Source organism: Xenopus laevis, chromosome 2S (assembly GCF_017654675.1).
Source record: "Xenopus laevis strain J_2021 chromosome 2S, Xenopus_laevis_v10.1, whole genome shotgun sequence".
In the NCBI taxonomy this organism is placed as follows: domain Eukaryota; kingdom Metazoa; phylum Chordata; class Amphibia; order Anura; family Pipidae; genus Xenopus; species Xenopus laevis.
The window spans coordinates 18,436,539-18,450,611 of record NC_054374.1 but is presented as its reverse complement, the minus strand read 5'-3'; the positions used below and the strand labels follow the sequence as shown (position 1 = coordinate 18,450,611).

General features: G+C 37.4%; 1 protein-coding gene across 3 annotated transcripts in view; it reads left to right on the top strand.

Moving 5' to 3' along the window:
- Positions 1 to 14,073, top strand: part of grik1.L (glutamate receptor, ionotropic, kainate 1 L homeolog) — a 238,566-nt gene that overhangs the window by 180,761 nt on the left and 43,732 nt on the right. For 2 of the 3 annotated variants that reach the window (XM_041583391.1, XM_041583392.1), the window contains exons 8-9: positions 6,023 to 6,130; positions 7,984 to 8,028. In XM_041583391.1, coding sequence (XP_041439325.1) covers positions 6,023 to 6,130; positions 7,984 to 8,028 — 153 coding nt within the window. The remainder of the gene's footprint in view (positions 1 to 6,022; positions 6,131 to 7,983; positions 8,029 to 14,073) is intronic. The other variant, XM_041583393.1, reaches the window with a different exon arrangement.

Sequence of the window (14,073 nt, the reverse complement as noted above, 5' to 3'; positions counted from 1 at the left end):
AATTGTGCTACTGGTTTCCTTTCTTTTTAATAATGAACAAAAAAGAAAAATCGATCAACGCACATTCTCTGGTTTCCTGTTTCAGTCCTTGTTGATTTCCCAGATCAACAAGGACTGATCTAACTGTCTTGAGCCTCTCCTATGTCTCAGCATTTATAGGGAAGAGGTTGCTGTGTTCTCAGCAATGGTTTCAGAGGCTTGTCCTTCCTCTCCCACTGGCGACTTTTAAAAGAGAGTGCTTGCCCAAACCAACGCCTATTTTTGATGGCATAAGTCTACCATTAAAAGGACGAGTGTGGGGGTGCTGAAACCACATAAAAGTCTGGCCATTCTTACTACAGAAGAACTCTAGGACTTCTGCTAAAGTGCACAAAACAGCAAAGTTGTTGGAGCACTCCAAGGCCAAATAAAAATACAAAGGATGTGCAGCTGATCCGACCATGATAGTTACAAACAAACATAAAAAAAATACTCCCCCTCGTTTGTATTCATATATTCAGGCTTTAAGTGGCCGCAATACCATGTGAGATGGTTCAAAGTCTCCATTTATATAAGTAAAATATGCAGTATAAACAGTATACGGGTTCTGTTATTGGGTCTCGGCAATACTAGTGGGAAATTAACTCAGATTTGTTTGTCATTATATTCTATACCCCCAATTCTTTTGCTTTTGGTTTGTTCAGGCTGTTGATAAAGTTGAGATGATTATTTTGTTTATTCCACGATGGTGGAATTAAGTCAGACTGCAGCACAAAAGATAAGCGTGTTTCATAAAAAAAGCAAACAGGCAAGTAAACAAATATATTTGTCCATGAAAAATCAAGGGCAAACAGGATGACAAATAGGGGAGAAGTGTCATCTCTGTTTACATGAAAATACATGGAAATCAAGCACACAAACTACATAATTAATATGAATTTCATTTAAAAAACATATCTATATATATATATTTATATATATATATATATATATATATATATATATATATATATATATATATATATATATATATAGATATAGATATAGATATTGTACATTAATAATATTGCCTGTTCAATACAACTTTATGCAAATAAAATGAGCACATTATGACTAATATTCTACATGAGGACAAAGGAGAAATCTGTTTATCGGGGGATGATCTTTACATGAAAGCACAAAAACACTATAGAATGGTTTCCAGTTTGCCTGTCTAATTTTCATTAAATTAGACAGTATCAGAATAAGTATATGTATTAAATGGAATTGTGCCGTGGGGCCTCTGCAACTGAGAATCATTTGGGGGTTATTATAGATAATATACTTTGCAATTCTAGGCAGTATCAGTTTCTACCAAAGCCTCTGCATAGATTCTTTGTATCCCTCTGAATGATCACTTTGAGTGCAACCTACAGGTCTAAGTAAGGATATTAATAAGCTGGAGAGCGCTGAGAGTTACAGTAAAAGGAATGGAAAAAATAAACGCTGGAAAAACTGTCAAAACTGTTTGTTTTCTCTGGAGAAGGGGAGCTTTTGTGGGGGGTATGATAATGCTTTCAAAATATACAGGACTTTATTAATAGAAACCATGCAGATAAGAACAAAGGACAAGAAGCCATCACTCTAGACTTGAGGAAAGCTCTGTTGGGAGATATTGTGACAGCAGATTCCCTTAATGTCTTTAAAGGAGAAGGAAAGGTTTCTTAACTTGAGGGTGCCAAAGGTTAGGCACCCCCAAGTGATCACATGTATTTATCTGAAACCCTGGGCCGGTGCTCCTATCAGAAGAAAACTGCAAATTATTTGTATTGTTTTGCCATGTCTTAATTTTTTTTAAAAAAGTACAGGTCTTTTTGTTTTGTTTTGGTCATTTTATGTTTATTGTTTAGTTCACATGAACACATTTCTTGAATTTTATTCATATAAATTTTTCTTTTACTCCATTATATGATTGTTCATGTATTTAATTCATTGTATTTTCATGAAAATTCAATAAAAAGAATTTTAAAAGAAAGAAGAAAACTGCACCGGCCTGAGATTCCTCCAGCGAGCACCACGGAGCGATCAGCTTTCTTCCATCTTCAATCTTCCCGGGGTAGACGGATGTGCAGTAGAATGAAATAGCCAACTTTTTTGTTAAAGTTCAGCTTTTCGAGCTATTGCCCATACGCAGCCGTTAGAAAAAAGAAGATGATCGCTCCTTGGTGTTCCCTGGAAGAATCCTGGCAAGTGCAGTTTTCTTCTGATAGGAGTATTGGCCCAGGGTTTCAGGTAAGTACGTGCGAAGTGACCGGATATTTAACACAGGTCATTTTCTTAAAGGAGAACTAAAGCTTTTCTAAAGAATTAGGCTAGAAATGTTGTACATTATGTTTTGGGCTTCTATATCAGCCCAAGGCAACCACAGCCCTTTAGCAGTAAAGATGTGTGTCTCCAAAGATGCCCCAGTAGCTCCCCATCTTCTTTTCTGCTGATTCACTGCACATGCTCTGTGCTGCTGTCACTTAGGGAGCTTAGGGACCCACTCACAATATACAGTACACATAGAATAGAAGTGTCACAATATAAGGCTGATTAGTAATTAATACAGATAATTACTACATGGCAGCACAGAAACCAGTGCAATTAGCATCAGAATTTAATGATCAGCAAACCTGTAGCATCAGCTTATATTACAGGGGAAGCTCATTTTCTGCTGGATAATTAGTGACGAGCCCTAAGCTTAGCTTCTCAACAGCCAATCAGAGCCCACTGAGCATGTGAGTGTCACAGACACTTTCCAAGATGGTGACCCCCTGTGACAAGTTTGAAGTCCTGGATCATTGCTGCTATTGACAAGCTGAAACTTTAGGCTGGTGTAATAGGTTCAAATATGGCATCTTTAGCCATATTAATTTTTTATGGTTTAGTTCTCCTTTTATTGAAGGCCTTTTAGCATTCTTTCAAAAAAAAGGTGAAAGAAAAAATAAACTATACACTATGGGTAGGACTAAACTGCAGAAGTAAGCTTTGGGCTTTTAACAAGGTAAGAATTATGCAGCGGCACACATACACTTGTCTTTAATTTCCCACAATCCCCATCTGCAAATTGAAGTTAATTATAATTTATGGCCACTTAATATGTGCAAGCATTATTATACATAGGATTTGCATTCAGCAATAAATCTTTCTACGACTGCAGAGTGTTCTGTACTGACAAGCAGCCTTCCACTAAATTGAATCAGAAACCTTGTGTTCTATGGAAATGAGTGCTGTTATAAAAATACCATCATTATGAGAATTATCAATAAAGCAAGAGATGTAATTATCTAAACCTGGGCACAAAGGCTGAGGCAATCCTCTTTACCAGTTAAGACATCAGAAACAATGCAATCTGTATATATGATCCGTGCTTGTGAAATGGAACCTGAAGCCCATCATCAAATGAACTGAATTTCATTGAAAATTAATCCTTTTAACAAGTCTTTTTTGTTTTTCCAATTCGTGTTCGCGTTTCTATTTTTGCCAGCGTTTACAATGCTGATCGTGGCTTCAGAAGTCTACACTTGCCAGTCTGGTATAAAAGAAACTGCAGTGATATTATGGGTAGCGATGGGCGACTTTTCCTGAAACGGCGAAAAATTTGCGAAACAGTGCCGGCGTCTAGTTTTTGATGCTGGCATCCATTTTTGACGCCGGCATCCGTTTTCACTTTGACGCCGACAAATTTTCACTTGCAAATTTTCGCAGAGGTTTCGCAAATTTATTCGACGATGACGAATCGCGGGAATTCGCAGCGAATTCGCACCTGGCAAATAAATTCGCCCATCACTAATTATGGGATAGCAGAAACGGCATATAGCTGATTTTCATACATTCATGGACATAATGAGCATGTTAATCATCTGTATTTGGGGTAGATTCACTAAAAGACGAAGAGACTAACTCTAGCGATTATTGCCACCCACAGGGACATTGACAATTCACTAACAAGCGCAGGCACCAATTCACTAGCAAAAGAGACCGTCAATAGCGTTCCTTCGCACTCTGTCGCCAGGTGACTTTTCGCTCTGGCGAAAGGTTGTTACTCCGCAAATTCAGTAAAGTGCGGATTTTACTGAACCTTAACTCTTTCGCAAGAGTTGACTTCACCACCTCAGACCAGGCGAAGTGGTAAGAAGAAGCCAGATCTTCCTCAATCTTCTGTCACTTACATCATATTCTGTGTGTCGAAAATGCATTAAAGTTCCAAAAACGCTAGTGACTTTTCCTTTTTTGAAGCAGGATTGTCTGCACAAGTCAAGGCTTTTTTTAGGTATCCGGTTTTCTCCAGACATTTCATAACATATGAAACTTTTCATTTTACAGTGGGCTCGTGTGTAGGGCATAAGTTTCCCTGGACATTTGTAATAAAAAGTGGTAACTTCAAGCATCTGCACCAACATTTATAATAAAGACGTCTATACAACTTTTAATTACCCTCCCTATGCAAATTGACCTAAGCGCAAGATCAGTAGCAAATTTTCGCTAGGCACAAACTAATGCTATCGCATCTTCACTATGAAATGCTTGTATTGCCGAAAATAACGCTTGCGAAGAGTCGCCAGTGTTCGGCGCCCAGGACGAAACTCCACATATTAGTGAATTACCGTAGTTGTAGCAAACCTGGCGAACTAGTGCGAGCTGTGCAAAGCTGAGGCTGGCAAAAATTTGCCCGTTAGTGAATCTACCCCCTTGAGTCATCAGTCTACATCTATCAACCAAATGATCTTAACCATCAGGTCTTATCCCTCAACCATCAGTCCTCATTTGTCAACTACCACTCCACATCCATCATCTATCAGACCTCAAAATTGAGCCTACACCCCTAAGCATCAATTATTATTCCACTTATACAAGTCCCCAATACTCAACAATCAGCCATCCTATTGACTTCTACATGCTCTTGAAAAGCTTTCAGATACTTAAATTTTACAGTGAAGTTTTTTTCCGCTTGTTTTTTAAACCATTATCCAAACTCATGATTCTTAGCACGAAAAACGTGGAATCACTGGAAAAAATACAAACATCGATAAATAGCCCCCCATTGTATTTAGAAGATGTGCTTGAACATACTCTGTCTCTGTATGACCACATCAGTGTGGGAAATGCATGTGTAGCTTATTAATATGACAGTGTCAAGGAAAGTGTGACTCTGGGATGTGCTCCTTAAACTGGACACTGTCCCAAAACACTAGGCTCATTTATCAATGCAACACAGAATATAGGTACAGGTATGGGATCTGTTACCTGGAAATCCATTATCCAGAAAGCTGTGAATTACAGAAAGGCCATTTCCCATAATCTCCATTTTATCCAAATAATACAATTTTTTTATAATTTCCTTTTTCTCTGTAATAATAAAACAGTCCCTTGTACTTGATCCAGACTAAGAAATAATTAATCCTTATTGGAAGCAAAACCAGCCTATTGGGCTTATTTAATGTTTACATGATCTTCTAGTAGACTTAACCTATGAAGATCCAAATTATTGAAAAACCCGTTATCCGGAAAGCCTCAGGTTCAGAGTATTGTTGGCACATACCTGTACAACAATATAGATATAGATCAGAAAGCTCACATGTATCTCAACATGGCACATTACAGCAATGGTTTCTTCAGAACAAGGTGTTATAATGAACTAAGTGACATGGTGGGACATGATGTCCGTACTATGGTCCCCTACCATATTTTTAATATATTTATACATAATCAGAATGTCCCCCATTGCTGCAGTTAAGAGAACTGTGGAGAGTATATGCAGATACTTTGTCCCATCATTCCTAGGACCTTAAAAAATAATAATGAATACTGTTTGGATTAGTATTTCACATTTAATTTATAGGGCACCCAATGGGTTTACAACATTTAGAGCAATGTGTTGAGAATGTTCCTGGGCTCATTAACAGCAATAACTGTGTGTAGCCACTTTAGTTTGGGAGGTTGTAACTGCTTTGGTTTCAATGTTTTATAATAAAAACCCATACACATAACCAATTTTGTTTATGATTCTGCTTGTCCTTAGGCACGGTGGGATGGCCTGACAGGTCGCATCACATTCAATAGAACAGATGGCTTGAGAAGAGACTTTGATTTGGATATTATTAGCCTCAAGGAAGATGGAATGGAAAAGGTATGCAGTGCAAATCATTAAAGTACCTTTGACATGGGAGTTTCATTGGACATTGCAGGAAGTTGTTGTGAGCGTCTGTAAAAATGGCACTTGGATTTGGCCAAATCTACACCCTGATGAAAAAGGCTAAACCAAAATCATATGTTTATAAGTGTAACCGTAATTTGGCTAGTTTAAGCCTTGTCCAGATAGAAAAGGATATAGCATCAATTACAATGGACTCTAACACCCAGGATGGGCCTTCACTAAGTTGAAGGTATGAAGGGGAAATTGAACTACACATCACTTATGCTGTTGTAACTTAAATAAAAAATAAGGACAACAGAAGTTCTTTGCAAAAATCAAACAGAACAAGTTTATTTTCCAAGGCAATTTCACGGGGTTAATAGACTCAAAAATCCATTGAGGCAGTGCAGCAATTAATGATCAGCGCAGTCAAAGGATGAGACAGCACTTTTGGACACCATATGGAGACAGCTAGGGAAGTTTAATGTTCACCTTCTAGGTTATCAATGCCTCACGTGGTCTAAATCTCATACAGCAGAAATAGATCAGGGAGCCTGATTCCCTATTCAGACAGAGGTCACTTCACTTAGGCAAAGCAGAGCCCAGTGGAGAGCTACTTCCTGCTATGACCTTATTGGAGCACAAGGTGCACATTCTATCTAGATCTGACTGTCTCACTTTTCTAGAAAGCACAATTACAATATATAACATGTAAGCCTTGTTCATGGGGTCCCTGTTTCCCAAATTCCCTAGAGGTACAGTACTGGTTAATGATCCAAAAACTGTATATTCCTATATGTTACTGGGTCTTTGAATTAGAACAAACAATGTATACAAAGGTACTGGAAAGACATTGATGTTTTATTTATTATGACACATGATTGCATCCTGTTAAAACCTGGAGCCAATCAGAGAAGTAGCCATCATGATTTCACATTTTGCTGCACCATGTCCAGACGCCATTATTTAGTGCTAAATCCTGCCTCTAGATGGTGGTAGAGTGCAGTACAGTTCTTCTGATGGACTAAGGCCATTGCACTCAACAGCACTCAAACAGGACATTATTGTATTAGTGAGGGTACAGAGAAGGGCAACTAAGCTGGTAAAAGGTATGGAAAATCTTAGCTATGAGGAACGAAGGGCCATGTTGGGGTTGTTCACGCTGGAGAAGAGGCACTTAAGGGGAGATATGATAACTATGTATAAATATATAAGGGAATCATATAATAACCTCTCGAATGCTTTATTTACCAGTAGGTCTTTCCAGCTGACACAAGGTCACCCATTCCGAAAGGAAGTTCTGCCAAAATATTAAGAAGGGTTTTTTTACAGTGAGAGCTGTGAAGATGTGGAATTCTCTCCCTGAATCAGTGGTACAGGCTGATACATTAGATAGCTTTAAGAAGGGAATGAATGGTGTTTAGCAAGTGAGGAAATACAGGGTTATGGAAGATAGCTCATAGTACAAGTTGACCCAGGTCTGATTGACATCTTGGAGTCAGGAAGGAATTTTTTCCCCTTGGAGAGGCTTCAGATGGGGGTTTTTTTTGCCTTCCTCTGCATCAACTGGCAGTTAGACAGGTTAAAATAGAGTCGAGAGATTGAACTTAATGGACGTGTGCCTTTTTTCAACCTAATTTACTATGTTACACTCTAGTATCATCTAGAGGCAGGAATTAGCACTGCTAATGGTGTCTGGACATGGTGAGACAAAATGTGAAATCCCAATGGCCTCATCTGTACCCAAAAAAGAAAATGCACCTACAAAGACCATGTTAGCTGTTTGTAATGCTTTTAATTCAAACTACTACCTTGTTTAATTTCAACTATTTATTCATTTTCCCAAGGCTGCTGGTGAAACAGTTAACCATTTAAATAAAGTTTGGAAGAAGGTTTGTACATTTATGTGATGGGGAAAAAAATGACCCAGACTGTGTGTCAACCATACAGTGTCTACTTCTGTCGCAACATTCATTCATTGCAGTTTATGGACAATATCGTATCATAGAGAATTCTCCCATGTGTAATGTTTTGGTTGAGACACAATTTTTTCAGATGATATTGATTCCAAATTTTTTTTTTAAATCAGAGAATATTTAAGGAGATTGAGTTATCAATTGTTGAGCTTGAGCTTTTTCAAATTGCAGAAAAGAACCCATGATTAAACTCATGTTTTTCCAAATCACTTTTTATTTTTTTCAGATGATAGCAAATCTACAGACAGAATAGAGTTGTTACAATTCCATCGAGTTGTTCCATCGCATTTTTCCATTCATTTTCAATAAGTCTGTATTTTAAATCATGAAAATAAGTGATCATTTCTTTATGATAATGCTTGAATGGTAAATATTGACCTCCTACTGAAGCTCCGCAGGTTTCATCTGTCATTTTCATTAGCATTTTTGCTACAAATCTTAAAAAATGTAAGAATTTAAGATTCAACATTTTTTGCCGTTTTTTTTTTGTTGATTGCTGGAAAAAAGACAATTTTGTAATAAAATTGCCCCAGGTGTATTATGTTTTCAACCATTTCAACTTTGTGATTTCCCCTGAGATCCCCTGAGATGTATACAGTAATTTTTTTACATGAGCTTTCCATGTTTTCCTGCTCTATGGCATTTATATTGCAAAAATAATACCTTTTCCCCATATTAAAGGGGTCAATCCATCACAGATCCATCATAGATACAAAATATACAAAACTAAAAAGTACCTGTAAACTTTTACTATTACTTTGTATATTCACTTGATAAATGGTATGGGATCCGTTATCTGGAACCCCATTATCCAGAAATATTTGAAAATCGGAAAGGCTGTCCAATAGACTCCGTTATAATCAAATAATCCAAACTTTTGAAAATGATTTCCTTTCTCTCTGTAAAAATAAAACAGTAGCTTGTACTTGATCCCAACTTACTATATATTTAATCCTAATTGGAAGCAAAACCAGCCTATTGGGTTTATTTAATGTTTCAATTATTTTCTAGTAGACTTAAGGTATGAAGATCCAATTTACAGAAATATCTGTTTTCCAGAGCACCCAGATCCTGAGCATTCTGGATAGCAGGTCCCAAATCTTTATTACAAAATAAATTGTGACCATAAGCATATAAAACGCAAAAATACAGTAATTGGAACTTAATTTAGGCCGGCCAGAAAAGTTCAAACATGGGAAATTCTTCTACAACTATATCATTAAACTGCAATAATGTCAAACCAATGGTATCAGTGCTTTCTCTATATATGTGTTTTGTCTATGTGCCGATTGATACCATCCTGTGAACTTATGTATTCTATGTTTGTGATCCTATTTCCAAATCTTCTGACTTGTTCAAGGGAATAGGTCAAAGATGGAACCTTTTATGTTCATGTTAAGTGACAGCAGTACTGTGGATTATACATTGAATTGACTCAACACAGTTTGTATCTTTATATTGAACAGTATGTAATTTCACTCTGGTCTCTTTAAAGGAGAAGGAAAGGCTTTAATTAAGTAAGCTTTATCAGAAAGGTCTATATAAATACACCAGTAAACCGTCAAGAGTCCTCTGTCAAAAGAAACACTGCATTTCTGTCCTTCTATTGTGTAAACATGGGCTTCTGTATCAGACTTTCTGTTTTCAGCTTAAACCTCCTGGGCTTGGGCTTGAGCATGCTCAGTTCGCTCCTCTCCCTCTCCCTTTCCCCCCTCCCTTTTTCTCTCCCTGCTGTAATCTGAGTTGAGAGCTATGAGTGAGCAGGGAGAGACTCAGACAGGAAGTGATGTCACACCAAGCTAATATGGCAGTTGCTATCCTAAACAGAGAGAGCTTCTAGAGCTGTTTACTCAAGTAAGGTAAAGCATTTTACAGAATAAATATAGTGTTATAGCTTGCACTACTGTGGCTAATCTATTGGCAATAAACTACCTTGGTAGCTTTCCTTCTCCTTTAAATATAATTTTATATATTTAAATATATTTATATTATTTTATTGATTAGTACAATGGATCAGTTTACATTCCACCAATTATCCAAAAAAAAGTTTGTTTCCCCAGCTATTGTAAAACCTTTACCTAAACCTTTAAACCTTTACTTTTTAATTGGAGATAATGACTTTCCACATTCTACACTTGAACTTCCAAACTGACCTAACATCTTTTGTAAGGACTTCCATTTAATCAGTAGATAGACTTTTTTGGGGGTGGGAGGGGCAGAAGAATCGTTTCCATTAATATAATATTCTAATAGTAATTTTATTATTGACGTCTTTTGTGCTGGGCAAATGCTGTGCTGTAGGCTGTAGGCTTCCTCTTTCTTTGAGTCTCTGGTTTGGACTCCCCTTTAATATCAATGCAGACTTTAATATATTTCAGTAGAAGATGGGAAAAAATAATCAAAATAAAATGAGCCAGATAGAAAATGATACAATGTTACATTTCCAAATGAGGTGCTATTAATGGGATGGGTTGTAACTATTTAATTAAAGGGGAAGCAGAGATTTGCAACTGGCCTGTGTGATCATTTCAAAATGTATATATTGCAATGGGACACAAGTTTGCCAAGGGCTTACGACCAATAACGTGTTTTTTTCATTGTTAAAACTGTTCTACAACAGTGAATGCTTACTGATGATTTCTATGGGTAAGTAAGCATCGGACTGGCCCACCAGCACCAGGGGCGATCCGCCAATGAGGCGAGCTGAGGCGCTCGCCTCAGGCGGCATCGCCAGCTAGGTTTCCAGGGGCGGCAAAAAGCCGCTCCTGGTGCCTTTAAGAGCCGAATTTCCGGTTTTTGAACCGGAAATTCGGCTTTACTAGGGCGAGAGAGCGCAATTGCGCTCTCCGCACTAGCGTTGCTGCCTCCCCCCCGGAAATCGAATCGGGCTGGGGGGGCGGCATTACTGGAGCCACCTCAGGCGGCAATGCATACAGAAACGGCGCTGACCAGCACACCAATACAAATCCCAGTGGGCCAGTTGTTCAAGCACAAGATACATAGTAGATAACAGATAAATTCTGAAGAATCCCATTGTATACTACAGAGCTTATCTGTAATCTGCTGTGTATACTGTGCTTGAATGGCTGCCCCCATGGCTACACAGCAGCTTGTTTATATAAACTATAGTAGTACTTATCTGTTATCTACTGTGTATCCTGTGCTTGAATGGCTGCCCCCATGGCTACACAGCAGCTTGTTTATATAAACTATAGTAGTACTTATCTGTTATCTACTGTGTATCCTGTGCTTGAATGGCTGCCCCCATGGCTACACAGAAGCTTGATTATATAAACTATAGTAGTCTTTCTCAAGTAAATACTTCAGTTTTACCAGTGTAGCACACCAGTACATTATGGTTTCATTACTTTAAAATATTTTTACTTGTTACTGTTCCTTTAAGGACTTTCATTTGTTTAAAAATAAGAAAGGGCGATAGTTCATAGAATGAAAAGTTTGCAAATGAAATCAGCAATTTCAAAACTCACAAATAAATGTAATTAGCAGAACAAGATTCAAGAATGTTTTTCTGCCTAATTGTGAAAGATAAACTCTATTTGCACTGGATGATATTTGTCCCTATCCTGTTCAGAAGTAATTATCACTACAAATTAAGTTGCATAGTGTATTATGCTTGCTTCTCAAAAGCTGCAGTAATTAATAATAAAAAATATACAATTACAATATTATGAGACTTTTTATGCCTACTATGGTGTAAAACTGAAACTATGGATATGTTGATGTATTTTTTTAGCACTCCATAATAAAACTAGATTATTCCTTGTCATTTATAATGACTGCGCAGTGACGTTTGTACCATAATTAATTGATATATTCTAGTAGTTATCCAAAGACAACACTCTCTTTGTAATTATACTTCTCATTACACTTACCATTATTTCAGCCATTAAAGGAACAGTAACACCAAAAAATTCAAGTGTTTAAAAGGAATGAAAATATAATATAGTGTTGCCCTGCACTGATAAACTGGTGTGTTTGGTTCTGAAACACTACTATAGTTTATATAAACAAGCTGCTGTGTAGCCATGGGGCAGCCATTCAAGCACAGGATACACAGTAGATAACAGATAAGTACTACTATAGTTTATATAAACAAGCTGCTGTGTAGCCATGGGGGCAGCCATTCAAGCACAGGATACACAGTAGATAACAGATAAGTACTACTATAGTTTATATAAACAAGCTGCTGTGTAGCCATGGGGGCAGCCATTCAAGCACAGGATGCACAATAGATAAGCTCTGAAGAATCCCATTGTATACTGGCGAGCTTATCTGTTATCTGTTGTGTATCCTGTGCTTTTTTATTCTTTTTCAGCTTTGAATGGCTGCCCCCAAGGCTATATAGTAGTGTTTCTGAAGCAAACATACCAGTTGTACCAATACAGGGAAACACTACATTATATTGCCATTCTTTTAAAATACTTTTATTTTTTTTGGTGTTACTGTTCCTTTAATCAGAAGGAATCCTGGGATGGAAACCAAGTTTTGCTCCTGGAATTTCCATTTTCATGATTTACCATGTACCCATTGGGTTTTAAAGTACCAAATCCAAAAAAAATTCTCTGTAATAAAACAGTACCTGGTACAGGATCCAAACTAAGATTTAGTTAATTCTTATTGGAAGCAGAACCAGCCTATTGGGGTTATTTAATGTTTACATGATTTTCTAGTAGACACAAGGTATGAAGATCCAAATTACAGAAAGATTCATTATCAGGTCCCGAGCATAACATACCTGTACAGAGGATATTTGTAGATAAGCAGTTGCATGCAGTAGGCATGATCCTAGGTTTAAAGGCAAAGCTATCGTCATTGCAGGCAGTGCACAGAACTACAGATAGGCAGAAAAGTTTAAGGGGGCTGTTGAGCTTGAGGATGGGGATATATTTTTTGAAGGCATGAGTAGGGCAGTGGTAAACAGGTACAATTCATGGTGTCTCACTTGGATTAGCAGGGACTTGATAAGTCTTGGAGGAGGCAAAGTCTGCCCTGACAAATATATATATATATACACAGTGAGCCAATGTTGATTTCAGTGGATAGAGTAGCTAAAGGTAAGGCACACACAGTAAACGGCATATGACTTCTAAGGAAGCAGTTAACTGCATGTTTCTTTATTTATAAACATGATAAATATGTTTAGTGTACAAATATTTGTGCTAAATATTTGGCTACTCGTTATGAATGCAGACCTTGCTGTTACTTGGAATGCAGATTGAAACAATTTTCAGCCCACAATAAGTGCTTGGCAACCTTATGCCTTTGCATCTGTGTTCTGCTGGCAAGGCACAGTATTTCAAGCTGTTATTTTTGCAACAGTGAACACTGATTACCTTGTAAACCTCTCCCCTAGGAGAAAAGCAAACAGTCCATCAACAGTATTTGGCCGTAATGCTCGCTCCGACTTTTATGTCAAGTTAGAAGCCACACAAATGATGTTATCCCATAGGTGCCTGTAACAAAATAACCTGCATCTTAGGACATATGTTTTATTTTTATCATCCCTGCAGCTGGCAGGGTCTTTAAAAGGGACAAACCATTTGAACTTAATGGGACTTTTTGGTAAGAAGGGTAGCTGTGGGCATGTCTCTGTGGCTTGAATTGAGTCGATTTTAGCGATAAATCCTTATCTATTAAGCTTATCAAGACTGAGATGTGCTTTGGTCTCTTTTACTTTTCTGTTATCCAGAAACCCGTTATCCAGGAAGCTTGAAATTACCGAATGGCCATCTCCCGTAGACTCCATTTTATACAAATATTCCACATTTTTAAAAATCATTTAATTTATCTCTGAAATGATAAAACAGTAGCTTGTATTTGATTCTAACTAAGATATAATTAATTCTTATTGGAAGCAAAACCAGCCTATTGGGGTTATTTAATGGTAACATGAATTTCTAGTAGACTTAGGGGGTTATTTGCTAAACTCCGAATGCAAAA